Raw genomic sequence first — 13,455 nt, 5'->3', positions numbered from 1 at the left:
TCAAAAGAGTCCAGTCGGGTTCTAGTGAGTGTTATTTTTAGGTTCACGGTACAGAAGAAGGGTCAGACTACCACCAGGGTCAGAAAACTATTACTGAGAATGATCAAAAGAGTCCAGTCTGGTTCTAGTGAGTGTTGTTTTTAGGTTCACGGTACAGAAGAAGGGTCAGACTACCACCAGGGTCAGAAAACTATTACTGACTATGATCAAAACTCCTACGAAAGCCTTGTCAAATGTGTGTGCTTGGGAGCCGAATTGTTTTAAGATTATGGCCCCACTTAGTCCCATACACTCTCGTCTCTGCTGTTGTTGCTTGTCGTCTGTGCAGTTTTGGCAAATTATCTTACTCATACCACTGCATTTTCTTAGTGTCTGACCGATAACTGTTGCAAAAAAGACAATCTCACATCAATAGATAACAGTTTTACCGCTAACTTTAATTTTCTATCGTAATTTGTGTAGGTACGAAAGTTTAAGGCTTCGAAATTATAAATACAATGTGGTGAATACGATAATCTGTCAACGCTGCGTACGTGGAAATAGTAGTTTTTAAGTTGATGTTTTCCTTTATATGGAGATTAACACGAAGGGAAGTATAAGCGACAGAGATTCTTCCGTTCCTTCTTTATTGACAACTCTTCCCAACGTCGCTATATCTCTTACCAACACTAACACCCGTAACTGACCTCTCTTCTGACCTCTCGTTCTTTATTCTCTTTAGCCAGAGCAGCGACTAGAAAGCTTTTATTTTGTTGCTGTTTTTGTTTTGTGCCCTTGAGCTGCCTCCCTTGCCGTAAAAAAAGAGCGCTGTTTTAGATATATGTATTCCAACAGGGGTTTTAGAATACAGGTCCATATCCTTAAACATCTCGGGGCCTTCACACTCACTCTTGTTAGGGATCTCGTAGAGGCTGTGTTAGTATGCCCATGGGTAGCTTTATGAGCCTAGTGATAGTTAGACAAGCGTTCTGCACCATGAATGTGAAAAGGATTATAGAATGTATCTGCATGTGGCCTGTATTCTGAGACGCGTTCGGCTTTCACATTCATTATTTCCAGAGACCAAAAAGGAGATTAATCGGGTTCTCATGGGTTGTTTTTATATATTCATCGTGCAAAACATTGTCCAACTCTCTCTCTCTCTCTCTCTCTCTCTCTCTCTCTCTCTCTCTCTCTCTCTCTCTCTCTCTCTCTCTCTCTCTCTCTCTCTCTCTCTCTCTCTCTCTCTCTCTCTCTCTCTCTCTCTCTCTCTCTCTCTCTCTCTCTCTCCTTAACCCTTCCCATATATCACATCTGGTTGTCACAATATTTCAAGTCTTTTTTCCGAAGCCTTGAAACACTAATGGATGCTCTCACATTTTTTACTCCTCATTAGCGTGAAAGGTGTGCGGCGCAAGTATATTTAGCATGGAAAGGTGTGCATTAGGTGGTGAGGTATTGAGGGCTTGGAGTTGACATGCAGCAGCTTAGCGTCGTCAGCATAATGTGCCAGAGGAGGCGAATGACGTTGCGGAGACGAGTTGATTTCATGTTTGTTTGTTTTCTTTTTTCTTTTTTGTGTGTGTGTGTGTGTTTGAAGTAGTTGGAATGTTGCCTGTTTGTTTTCTTCTTTGTAAGGGCGTTGTGTCTGTCCTTTATTATTGTTTGAAGGCAAGGATGTCTGGCAGTGTTGCGTCATGTTCTGTTGCCGTGTGCGTGGTGGGAAGGAGTGTGTGTGTGCGGGATGGGGGTGGGGGTTCTGTGTGTGTGCGTGTGTGTGTGTGTGTGTGTGTGTGTGTGTTTGTTTTCCCATCTGTCTCTCTGCCTTGTGTAACTAGCAAAATATAATAAGGAAAAGAATAGTATGCATTAAAAAAAAGATACATTTTATTTATGTATCATTTTTACATACATAAATATATTAACTTCTATCCACGGAAGACAAACATCGAAACAAAACACTTGAATTTATCATTACACACTTTTTTTATATATAACAACAGTAGAAACAATAGTAGTAAAGTAGAAGTCGTCGTAGCAGTAGCAGTAGTAAGTAACAGTAGTATCACATTTGTCTAATATAATACTTGGGCAAATTTAAGGCAGTGACAAACCCTCTTATAGGAAAGTAGAAGGACGCCAAATGTATGTGGAATGTGGATATAAAGAACGATATGTGTAGTAGTAGTAGTAGTAGTAGTAGTAGTAGTAGTAGTAGTGAGTGCAAGATGGCGCCACTATAAACACTCGCCTGCGCCAGAACGGGCTGGGCCAACCATCAAGCCCCACCGGGAAGAAGCCTTGGGCCAACCATCAGGCCCCACCGGAAAGAAGCCTACCGGCGCAATAGGCCGCGACGTAAAAAAAAAAAAAAAAAAAAAAAAAAAAAAAAAGTAGTAGTAGTAGTAGAGGTAAAAAATAAATAACAAGCTTAAATTACCCTATCACATGTCTTTATTAAACTTAGGCAACGTTATTTAAGTCTTCATACTAACGAAAAATAAGGGCACAAGTTTAAGAGTAAGAAATGAGTGTGACGAGAATGATATATTTTGATCATGCGTTCAGAGGATGAGATGGAACTTGATAAGAGAGAGAGGGAGAAAAAAAGGTTGGAAGCACTTCGTTTGTGCAAAGGTTTAACATTGCATTGTACGTGACATGAGATTTAGTTAATATGTTTGATATTTTTTTGTGAGATGAGTATTTATAAGGCATACCTATTTATTTTTGTTGTATGATGTTGTAAGTGACATGAGTAAGGAAAGGAAGTTATAGGTTTAGCATATAGGTTTAATATTGTACGTTAGTGTACATAAGATGAGTATATAAAAAGACGTATCGAATTTCTTGAGTCATATTGAATAGGTTTTTTTCTTTTCTTTTTTTTTCTTTTTTTCATGTCCAAGTGTTAATGATTACCAGAGATGTTGGGATGTTTTCACAAGCATTTTCTTTTCCTTTGACATTTTCTCTTGGCGTTGAAGAAACTAATGTCCGTGGAAAGAAATATCGAGACGTAGTTTGAACCATATTTAAAAGTCATTATGTATTTTTTTTCGAGTGTGTATCATTACAGGACAGCCGTTTTGCGTTTTTCTTTCCACCTTATGTTTGTTTCGTTCCCCCGTCTCTTCTGATGTTAATGAAAAAAGGGCGTCATAAATCTTTAACAGGCTTATGGTTCATTTTTTCTATTACATTAATTATCACTGGTCAACAACAAATTTATCGTTTAAGTTTTTTTAGCTGATGTAGGACAATTTTGACGTGCTGAATCCAAAAATCACATTGGTCTTGCTCAATCAGGTCAACTTTTTTATATCTATCGCCACATGATGTTCTTTTATTTTTTTTGCACGTACGGGTATTTTCTATTTTTATGAGGCAAACTTCTTTCTTATTTCTTTGAATAAAAGAGTTCTGAAGAGTTTACATGCTCCAATTTTTTACTAACTGATATTTTTTTATATTTTATTGGGACAACAGTCCGGGTTCACCAAGTACCCGAGCTTTCTGTGCATGTGGAATAGCAGCGACAAAGCTCAGCATTACACGAAGAAGGACTGGCCTGTTCGGGAGGAATTGGCGCCTTGCAGAGCAAGGAACGCCGTAAACAATCCTCTGGTGGACAGAGACAGGATGCTCTTCCCACCGCTGCACATCAAGTTTGGCTTGATCAAACAGTTTACCAAAGCTCTGGGCAAGGATGGTGGCTGCTTTACGTACTTGTGCCACTCTTTTCCAGGACTGACCATGGAGAAGTTGAAAGCTGGCATCTTTGACGGCCCTCAACTCCGTCAGCTCATCAGAGATCCAAAGTTTGAAAACTCAATGAACGAAGTGGAACTGGAACCGTGGAATGCTTTCGTTCTTGTCGTGAAGAACTTTATTGTCAACAAGAAGGCCAGGAACTACGCAGAACTTGTCAGCAATATGCTGACTGCTTTCAGAAACCTCGGATGCAACATGAGCATAAAAATGCATTACTTATTCTCGCATATGGATCGGTTTCCTGAGAATCTGGGATCAATGAGCGACGAGCATGGGGAGAGAGTCCATCAGGACGTGAGGTGTATGGAGACCAGGTATCAGGGACGCTGGGATGCAGTCATGATGAATGATTACAGCTGGACTCTGAAGAGAGACATCCCTACCGCTGAGCATTCTAGGAGTTCGAAGAAACGGAAGTTCACGCCCTGAATTTTGAAAAATGATGACCTACTATCCAATTTACATGAACTTACCTTTATCAATGTCTACTACTCAATGTACACTTATCAACTTTTGTAACATTTAATTAATGAATTGTCTTAGAAAACGATTTTTTTATCTTAAAACCCTATTTCGGATGAGAAATATAAACAAAAATCAACCGAAAATGTCACAAAAATGTAATCTATTTAGTTATAAGGTTGGATTTTCTAAAAATAGATTTAGCACAAATACCTGGCCTGATCGAGAGAAACGGATGTTATTTTCGGATTCAGCGGTGCAAATTGTTCCTAAATCAGTTGAAAAAAATTAGACAACTTACAATTTTTTTTGTAACCCAGTGTTATATTTGCGTCCATGAAGGAAGAGATCCTTTACGGGGATGTTTGGAATGTTACTTTTCTTTGTGTGTTGAGAAGGAGCGAGGAGGAGGAGGAGGAGGAGGAAGAGGAGGAGGAGGAGGAGGAGGAGGGGAAATGAAAGGTTGTGGAGCATAATATTTATTTTTCATCCCTCCCCAAACTCTCTCTCTCTCTCTCTCTCTCTCTCTCTCTCTCTCTCTCTCTCTCTCTCTCTCTCTCTCTCTCTCTCTCTCTCTCTCTCTCTCTCTCTCTCTCTCTCTCTCTCTCTCTCTCTCTCTCTCTCTCTCTCTCTCTCTCTCTCTCTCTCTCTCTCTCTCTCTCTCTCTCTCTCTCTTGTTCGGCACTACCACTCACACTACCATAATCTCTTTTTAAAACTATTTCACTTTATTTCTCTTTGATTTGTCTTTCTTGTAATATATTGCACTTTAAGAATAACTCACTTTTCCATACCGTCTATTATTACACCGTATTGCACTTCGTTATAATAAATTGCTTTATGTTGCATTGCATTTATTTATTCATTATTGCACTGGAAATCACTATGTGTTCTATCTCATCGTGCATCGTTCAGCACATACATATCATACTGAATTGCACCATATATTGCATTCGGGTAAAAGGCGCTGCACTGATTTCCTTCATTCATCAAAGGCCTCGTCATAGAAGCACATCAATACCTGCATAGCACAGAGGTCACGTTGCACAGCGATGACCTACACACAAACTTTGGCAGTACTCAAGTGCTTCGTCCCAGCTCAAGAACCACAGACTCGCATCACTTAACACTACGGACAGAATACCGAGAATGCTCTAAATTAATGTACCCGTAAGACTCGAGAATCTGGAACTGTGTATGTGAAAGTTTATATTTGACGTGTTTCTCAATGTCTTGTGGTCTGTGCGGGAGGTGTTGAAGACTTAATCCCAAAACAATGTGTGCAGAGCCTTTGCTGGCAGGTCAGAAGTTAGATTATACCACACTGCTGAAGAACTTGCTAATTAGTCTTCTTTTCGATGGTCGAGGTTTCAGAAGGCATCGGCAAAGGCAACAATGGTGAGTGTACAGCCTTTTTCCAGTGGCAGGACTTCGCATGACCTAGTAACACGCAATGGTAGTCAGAGGTTTGAAGATTATACTGGCACTAGTGATGGTCTCCTTGAGGATTGGCCGTCTTCCTTTCGATAGTGCAAGGCTTAGAAGACTTAACCATAATCAGTGTGTATATAGTTCCGTCATACAGTGCTTCGGGTGATTTTGGGCGACTCAGTTACACGGCGGTGGCTGAGTGGCTAGCGTGCTGGGTTCACTTTCACCACTCCATGGACAACGTCGGTTCGAATCCCCACGCTACCACCTGGGATTTTTCAGTCATCGCCGAGTGGCCTAAAACTACCCACATGCTGTCCAGAAGACCACCCATCAACCCGGACTCTAGAAGAAACCGTCCAGTGAATCAAGAATGAGTGCCGGGGGGTAGCATGAGCCAAGCATTATTGGGGCCACTATAAAAATTACCTGCGCCATGACGGGCTTGGGCTGATCATCTGGCCCCTGAAGAAAGCCTACCGGCGCTATAGGCGGGGATGTAAAAAGAAAAAAATGTTATACCGCACTGGTGAAGGCCTAGCTGGTTAGTCTTCTCGTTGATGGTGGCAGAGTTAAGAAGATTTAGCCAAAAACAAAGTGTATAGAGCCTCCTTACAATGCTCTGGGGGACATTGGGCGACTCGGTTACATGCGAGGGAATCAAAGTTTAGAAGATCACACTGCACTGGTCGGGGTCGCCTTTTCGTTGATGGGAATCTTGACATTCTCGATCTCCTCTCGCATGGCCGGAAGATATTCGACGGTGGACCTGCGGGTGGAGGGGAAAGAGGTTGAGTTAAGTGCGTGTTAATGCATGTTCAGTCTTTGCATTTCTTTAGGCATCTCCCTCCCCTTTGTGTGGCTTTTTCGTGTGACTTTGTGTCATTCTTTCGTCTCTGTTCTACGTTTTATCTTTCTTTTGACTTTGTACTATTCATATTTTCTTTATCTTTATCTATCTATATCTTTTTTCCCTTAGGCTCTATACTGTTCTTTATTTTACCCATATGTCTATCTATATTTCTCTCTCCTACTCTTATTCACTTATCTTTCCTTGGCATTCTTCTGCATTACAGCTTTTGTGTTTACCTCCTCTTATCCCTTTTATTCTGCATATTCTCCTCCATCTTCTACTTCATCTTTCATCAAAGCCCCGATCCATCCTACCTTTCTTCCCTTCCTTTCTATGCTTCCTCATCGCTACCGTTTATACTTTCCAGTCTCCTCCCCAGTCAATAACTCAGCATTTCCCTCTACACGCCCCCCTCTATCTCTTTCCTTCTTTCTATCCCTTCCTTCCTCTCATATATACTTTCCAACCTCCCCCGTCAGCTTCATCACTCATTCATCTCGGCTTGATCGCTTCTACCATTCATTCTAGCTCTTCCTCTTTCCTCTCTCCTACGTCTTGAACCGCATCCTCTCTCTCTGCACGGCCCTAAAAGCCTCACCTCCTGCGCCAAGGGTTGTAGCAGTAGCCTTGGCCCCTGAAGAAGGTCTCGCCGTCGTGTAGGGTGTCCGGCAGGTCCTGGTCGAGCGTCTCCGGCAACAGAATGCTCACGAGACCTCCGGCGATGGACACGATGCCGATAATGATGAAGGGTACGGCAAACCCAACCTTGGACTGGCGGGGAAATGAAGGAAAATAACGCGTGAGGATGTTTGAAGTTTTGGAGAAGTATCAATGGTGTAAAAAGGGTACTATAAGTGTTTGTAAAGAGACAACTATGTGTGAAAGGAGTTGTTTAGAGCAGTGTATGGATAATGATGGTGAGGAAAAGGAGTTAATGATAAGAAAACGGAGGTAGAGCCGCTTAGGAAGATGATGGTGTGAATAGGAGTTGTTTAGAGATTAAATGGTAAGAAAAATAGTGATGAGAAAAAGGAAGGAGACACGTTTATAAAGGCGATAAAATGAAGGGTTGTGCAAAGAATGACGTTGAGAAAGAGAAGTTAGGCTGCGTTTACACCAAGCGAGTCGCGTCGAGTCGCGTTGCGTCGCGTCATGACGATTCGTGACGCATCATGAATCGCCACCCCAGTTTTAACACTGATTTGTATGGGTTTTTTAAAGAAACCGTTTACATCGGATGCGTCGAGTCACGTCGCGTCGCGTCGAGTCACATATAGGGCTGGACCTATTTTTGACGTCAGTCACAGCGAGTCTGCCGTGGTGCGTTCAAGCATGCTGATGGAACTCCTAATCAACTTAGCTCAAGAGCCCCCTGCTATATATGATTTCAGTGACCCTAACCACCGGGATCGTGATGTCTTCGCTGCTTTATGGAAAGAAGTTTTCAGTTTTACGTATCATCCTGAAGCATGCACACCATTCACTCAACCATTCATACATATGTACATACAATGCACACAGTGTTAAGATTGGGGCCTATCACAAAGCTATGTCAGTAGGACAAGGGACAAGGGGGAGTGGATATATTCATATACTTAATATGAATATTTTTAATATTTGTAAATAACAATGTTCACCATTCACATAGCATCCGTTACGTTCAATCATACTCAAGCATACGCCAAGAAATTATACCCGTCACCAGAAACATGAAGTAAATCATAACTCGCTAATCCCTTCTGGGAGGAAAGCGGCTCACCCAGACACACGAACATCAACTTAAGTATGATAGAAAAAAATAAAAAAATAAAACAACATTAAGAAAAGAACTAAAAAGAAAAGAAAAAGAAAAAGATTTGAAAAACGCCAATAGAAAAGAAAAGAAAAAGAGTAAAAGACCAATGGAAAACAAAATAAATAAGATAAATTAACATAAAAAAAAAAAACGAAAACATGCATCCATTCCCCATGAAATCAAATGGGTCATTGAGTACTGACTTGAACGGAGTTGCGTCAGTATGAATCGCCTCAAATGACTTGACGTGACTCGACTCGACGCGACTCGCTTGGTGTAAACGCAGCATTATTATTATTAATAGGTAAAGACGCGATTAAAGATGATAATGATGAGAAATGGAGATAACAGTGATAAAGTGGAAGTTAGAGGCGTAAAGAGATAAAAGATTAAGAGAGTTTATTGTATGAAGAAAGAATTAGTGGCAAGAAGGAGGAATATGATTAGAGGCATGATAAAAAAAGTTAGTGATCAGATAAATGGAGTAAAAGAATACGGAAGGATGATTAGGTTTTTTTTTTACAGTATGATAATGTTATAGTAGTTGTAATTATATCAGTGCATTATTATTATTATTATATATCACCATGGATTAGAAATGCATGTAGCAGTGGAAAATACCCACTTCAGATAGATCACGCCACCGTCTATAGGAATGTCATCCGTCTTGATATGTGTAACGAGCATTCCGTCAACTTAGAGGCCACCTTGACGTACGTGACCAGTTGTAACTTCATTATTTTCCACGTCTCTAATCTCACTCCTTCCTGAGAGCCCAACTGATACAGACCTACGGTCTCGGCTCTCTCCAACGCCCCTGTATTTAGGTTAAGAATATATTCACCTAAGGCAGCGAGTGTTTCCCTTCACGCCTTGTTCGTCCACCAAGACCCTGTCTGAGCTGCTCGCAACCAAGCCACCACCGTTACAATAAGATAGGGACACACACACACACACACACACACACACACACACACACACATATACACACACACGCACACACACACACGCACACACACACACACGCACACACACCACAACACAGCACAACACAACACAACACAACACAACACAACACTCCTCTCCTCATTCTCTCCTCTTCCTCTTCTTTCCCATCCCTTCCCTTCCCTTCCCTTCCCTTCCCTTCCCTCCCTCCCTCCCTTCCTTCCTTCCCTCCTTACCCTTCCTCCCTTCCCTTCCTTTCCTTTCCTTTCCTTCCCTTCCCTTCCCTTTCTCTCCCTTCCCTTCCCTTCCCTTTCTTTCCCTCTCTCTTCCCATCCCTTCCCTTCCCTTCCTTTCCTTTCCTTTCCCTTTCCTTACACTATACCATACAACACAAGACTATGCAGTAACACAAGCAACAACACTCACCAGGTACACGATATAAGGGGAGAGGAAGACGGACACGTAGCCCATGGTGTGAATGGCCCCGGAGCCGAGTCCGCGCGCCACCGTGGGCAGCACCTCAACCGGGTACTGCTGGGCCACGTTCATGGACATAGTGATAAGGAAGCGTCCCATCACCTCCAGCCCGAGCACCGTCAGGGAGTACTCTGTAGGGGAGAGGGAAGAGAGAGTAAGCGTGGAGGATGTGTTGCTTTGGTATGTAGATTTCTTTCGGTAGTCCAATTCCTTTATGCAAGAGTTAACCCGAATGTTTCCCTGCTCTCCTTATTGCATCTGCACACAAGTTTAATATTTTATTGTACTTAGCAGTTCACTGACTTGTATTGCCCCTATTGTAGTGTATTCTTGATTTTGGTCAAAGAAAAATAATGTTAGTCAGTGGTAGAAAAAAAAGTTAGCGGTGAGTGCGATGTATTTAGAAAAGTAAAAGAGTGGGAGATTGAACTTCAGGCTGAAAAAAATAGGAGGAAATTGTTAGCCATTGAAAGAAACAAAACGTCCGAGGCTTTTACCGATGCCATGCCAGTTATTCCACACCCCGTCGTCTTGTGAGGGTGTTCAGAAGTCGTTCAGTGCCCTCATTATTAGCGTCTAGTATTCTCGTGTTTGATTGGCTGCTGGTATGCGCTCTCACACACACACACACACACACACACACACACACACACACACACACACACACACCACTTTGCCCATTCTCTTCACTCATTCCCTTCCTCCACAATAGCTTCTAAACACCCTTCCATACACGCACAAACACTCCTCCTCCTCCTCCCCTATCCACACACACCCCTCTCCCCCCCACGATCACCCACTGCTTAAACCTACCCCCCAGCCCCCACATACACCCACCCCCTCACACACATACCTTGGGGCACAGCCGTGATCACCAGGCAGACGCAGCCGCTCAGCACTAGGCTCCAGACGGTGGTGTGTCGGCGGCCCAGCTTCTCCAGCGTCACCATGGTCAGCAGGTCGGCGGGGAACTCCACGGCGCCCACGATGGTGAAGGTCACAAAGAAGTTAGGCCCGATGTGTTCCGCGTTGCGAATGTGGGCGTCGTAGGCGAGGATGATCACCATCCTGGGAGGGAAAAGGGATGTTAGGAGGGATTAAGTATGGCTAGAGCGAGGTTACTTTAGTTAAGGTTAGGTATGAGCGGAGTACGGGCTGAAATACTGTGCTGAAAGGCGCTACAGATGAGTGGGATAGTTATTTTTTGCTTATTTTGTACCCACTGCCCAGGTAGGTTCTCTTGAGGGACCTGCTGGATGGCCCCAGGTCGTTGGTGACGCAGACAAGCATTTTTAAGTGGCTGCCGTGATGCATGACTGTTTCTTGGCCCATGCTGACCCCGGGTGAACTTCTTGATCAAAATCAGTAAAGTAAGGTTTGACTGAAGGTCTGGACAGCATGTAGGTACTCTTCCGCCACTCGGCGACGGTTGAATCGGTTGGATTTGAACCCAGGTCCGTGGGATTACCGCGTCCTCGGACTGTTCATTCGCCCACCGCCTCCGCCAAAGGGGAGTGTGAGTATTGCGTGTGATAGTAATTGAACGTAGGATTAGTTATGAGAAAAGGATTGTATAATAGGCTTCGAAGAAGTTAATAGAGCTAGGAGAAGTATAGAGAATGATTATAATGATGATGAATGGATAGGGAGCTTAGGTGAAACCTATACTCTCTCTCCTACCACACATACTCACTCACTCACTCACTTACTCACCACGTGATACAGAGTACAATGAACCGCAGCCTCAGCACGGGAGTCCTGAAAAGGTCCAGGATGGTCACCGACTCCTTCTTCTCCTCCATCTGCTTCTCACCGAAGAGCTGAAGGGGGGACGAACGATAGATGAAGGAACGAGGCGAAGAAAAGTGCCGCCGTATTATTGGACATTTCGACGCTTGGGCACACACATTTGATAAGGCTTTCGTAGGAGTTTTGGGCATTTCCAGAAGCGGTTATTTGACTCTGGTGGTAGTCTGGCCCTTCTTCTGTACCCTTAACCTAGAGAAACACTCATGAAAACCCGAATGATCTCCTTTTCGGCCCTTGGAAATAGTTGACGTGAGGACCGAAAGCGTCTAACAACACAGGCCTTAGACTGTAAAGGGAAACTACTAGATGCAGAGTGACAAAGGAAAAAAGAGGAAACACACACACACACACACACACACACACACACACACACACACACACACACACACACACACACACCTCGAAATCCTTAACCACGTCAGCATTCAGCTCCTTCTTGTTGACCTTCGCTGCCTTCTCTAGAATCGTGACCGTCCTCTCCAGCTTCCCTTGACTCAGCAGCCACCGCGCTGACTCCGGGACCAACCTGCGAACACCCCCTCATTACCTGCTGACTCGTGCTGAACTTAACCTTACACACAGTACCTCACTCCCTTCCTCTCCCCCTCCCTCGTTCCCCCCATCGCTGACTTTCTTTTAATAATTCATCTTATTTATTTCACCCTTCTTTATCTTTGTATTCCTTCTCCTCCTCCTTTATTTCATTGCCTTCCCCTCAAAATGCTATTACTTCTATTTCCTCCTTAATTAAATACAACAACAAAATATTCAATAACTTACAACACTATCAGATATAATTATAAACTAAATCAGTACCCTTACACACACACACACACACACACACACACACACACACACACACACACACACACACACACACACACACACACATTCCCTACTGTGATCTATCTCATTTCCTATATTTCCACGTTCATTTCACCTTACTACCCTCTCTTTTTTTCTCTTCTTCTCTACCATTTTTCTCTTTCTTCCTTCCTCTTTTATCGTGTTTGCTATTCCTACACAACTTTTCATTTCCTCGTCCATCTTCCTCTTTTCTGTCCACCCACCCCCACCCACCCTCTCACCCTCTCACCCCCATACGTACCAGATGAAGGACACGGCCACGAGTTGAGGGACGTGCATGGCCAGGGCGAAGAGTGTCCAGTTAGCTAAGTAGACGGCGAGCCACGGCATGACGCAGAGCCCGGCCGTCAGGAAGACCATGATTGGCACGTTGGCCATGATGGTGCGGTACTCGCTCGACACGTACTCCAACACTGAGGAGGGAAGGCGTCAGTAGTAGTAATAGTAGTAGTAGGAGGAGGAGGAGGAGGTGGAGGAGGAGTAATAGTAGTAGTTGTTGTGGAAGTGATATGTTGTAAAAGGTATGAAAGGGTGGTTGTAGTAATGGTAGTAGTAGTAGTAGTAGTAGTAGTAGTAGTGGGAGGAGGAGGAGGAGAAAAAGTAGTAGTAGTAGTAGTAGTTGTGACTCTAGTGTATTGTAAAAGCGACCTGCGAAGTAGTGTAGTACGAGTAGTATACGTGACTGTAGGTATTGGCAACAGTAGTAGCAGTAGTATTGGTGGTTGTAGAGGTTTCGCCGCGACACATGACCCATTACTACCAAAATCTTATCCGTGCAAAGTACACAGCTGACACCCTTTACAGCACCCTCAGTAAAATTAGCATCAGCACCTGCATCAACAGTCAACACCCCAAGAGAGGCTGACCTAGAATCCGATCAACGTCAACACCCAAGGAAACACAGACCACGATAGCTTTCCCTGGCGCCACTAACACAGGATATAGGTCATTGTGCAGTGTGTGTTGTCGGCCATGCACACCCTCCCTGCCTCACCCTTCACCCCCCATTGATCCCCTGCTTCACCATTACGCTCTCTCCCCCTATCTCTCTCCCCTGTCCTTC

At 43.6% G+C, this 13,455-nt stretch overlaps 1 protein-coding gene across 3 annotated transcripts in view; it reads right to left on the bottom strand.

Annotated features, from left to right (window-relative positions):
- Nucleotides 1-4,845: 4,845 nt before the first annotated feature.
- LOC127000506 (organic cation transporter protein-like) overlaps nt 4,846-13,455 on the bottom strand; it is a 29,793-nt gene continuing 21,183 nt past the window's right edge. For all 3 annotated transcript variants that reach the window (XM_050864236.1, XM_050864234.1, XM_050864235.1), the window contains 7 exons: nt 12,634-12,805; nt 11,925-12,051; nt 11,430-11,536; nt 10,570-10,784; nt 9,666-9,847; nt 7,098-7,270; nt 4,846-6,415 (listed from right to left, as the gene is read on the bottom strand). In XM_050864236.1, coding sequence (XP_050720193.1) covers nt 6,322-6,415; nt 7,098-7,270; nt 9,666-9,847; nt 10,570-10,784; nt 11,430-11,536; nt 11,925-12,051; nt 12,634-12,805 — 1,070 coding nt within the window. In that variant the 3' untranslated portion in view covers nt 4,846-6,321. The remainder of the gene's footprint in view (nt 6,416-7,097; nt 7,271-9,665; nt 9,848-10,569; nt 10,785-11,429; nt 11,537-11,924; nt 12,052-12,633; nt 12,806-13,455) is intronic.

This window comes from Eriocheir sinensis, chromosome 19 (assembly GCF_024679095.1).
Source record: "Eriocheir sinensis breed Jianghai 21 chromosome 19, ASM2467909v1, whole genome shotgun sequence".
NCBI classification, from domain to species: domain Eukaryota; kingdom Metazoa; phylum Arthropoda; class Malacostraca; order Decapoda; family Varunidae; genus Eriocheir; species Eriocheir sinensis.
The sequence above is the reverse complement of the archived record's forward strand: the minus strand, read 5'-3'. Positions and strand labels throughout refer to the sequence as shown.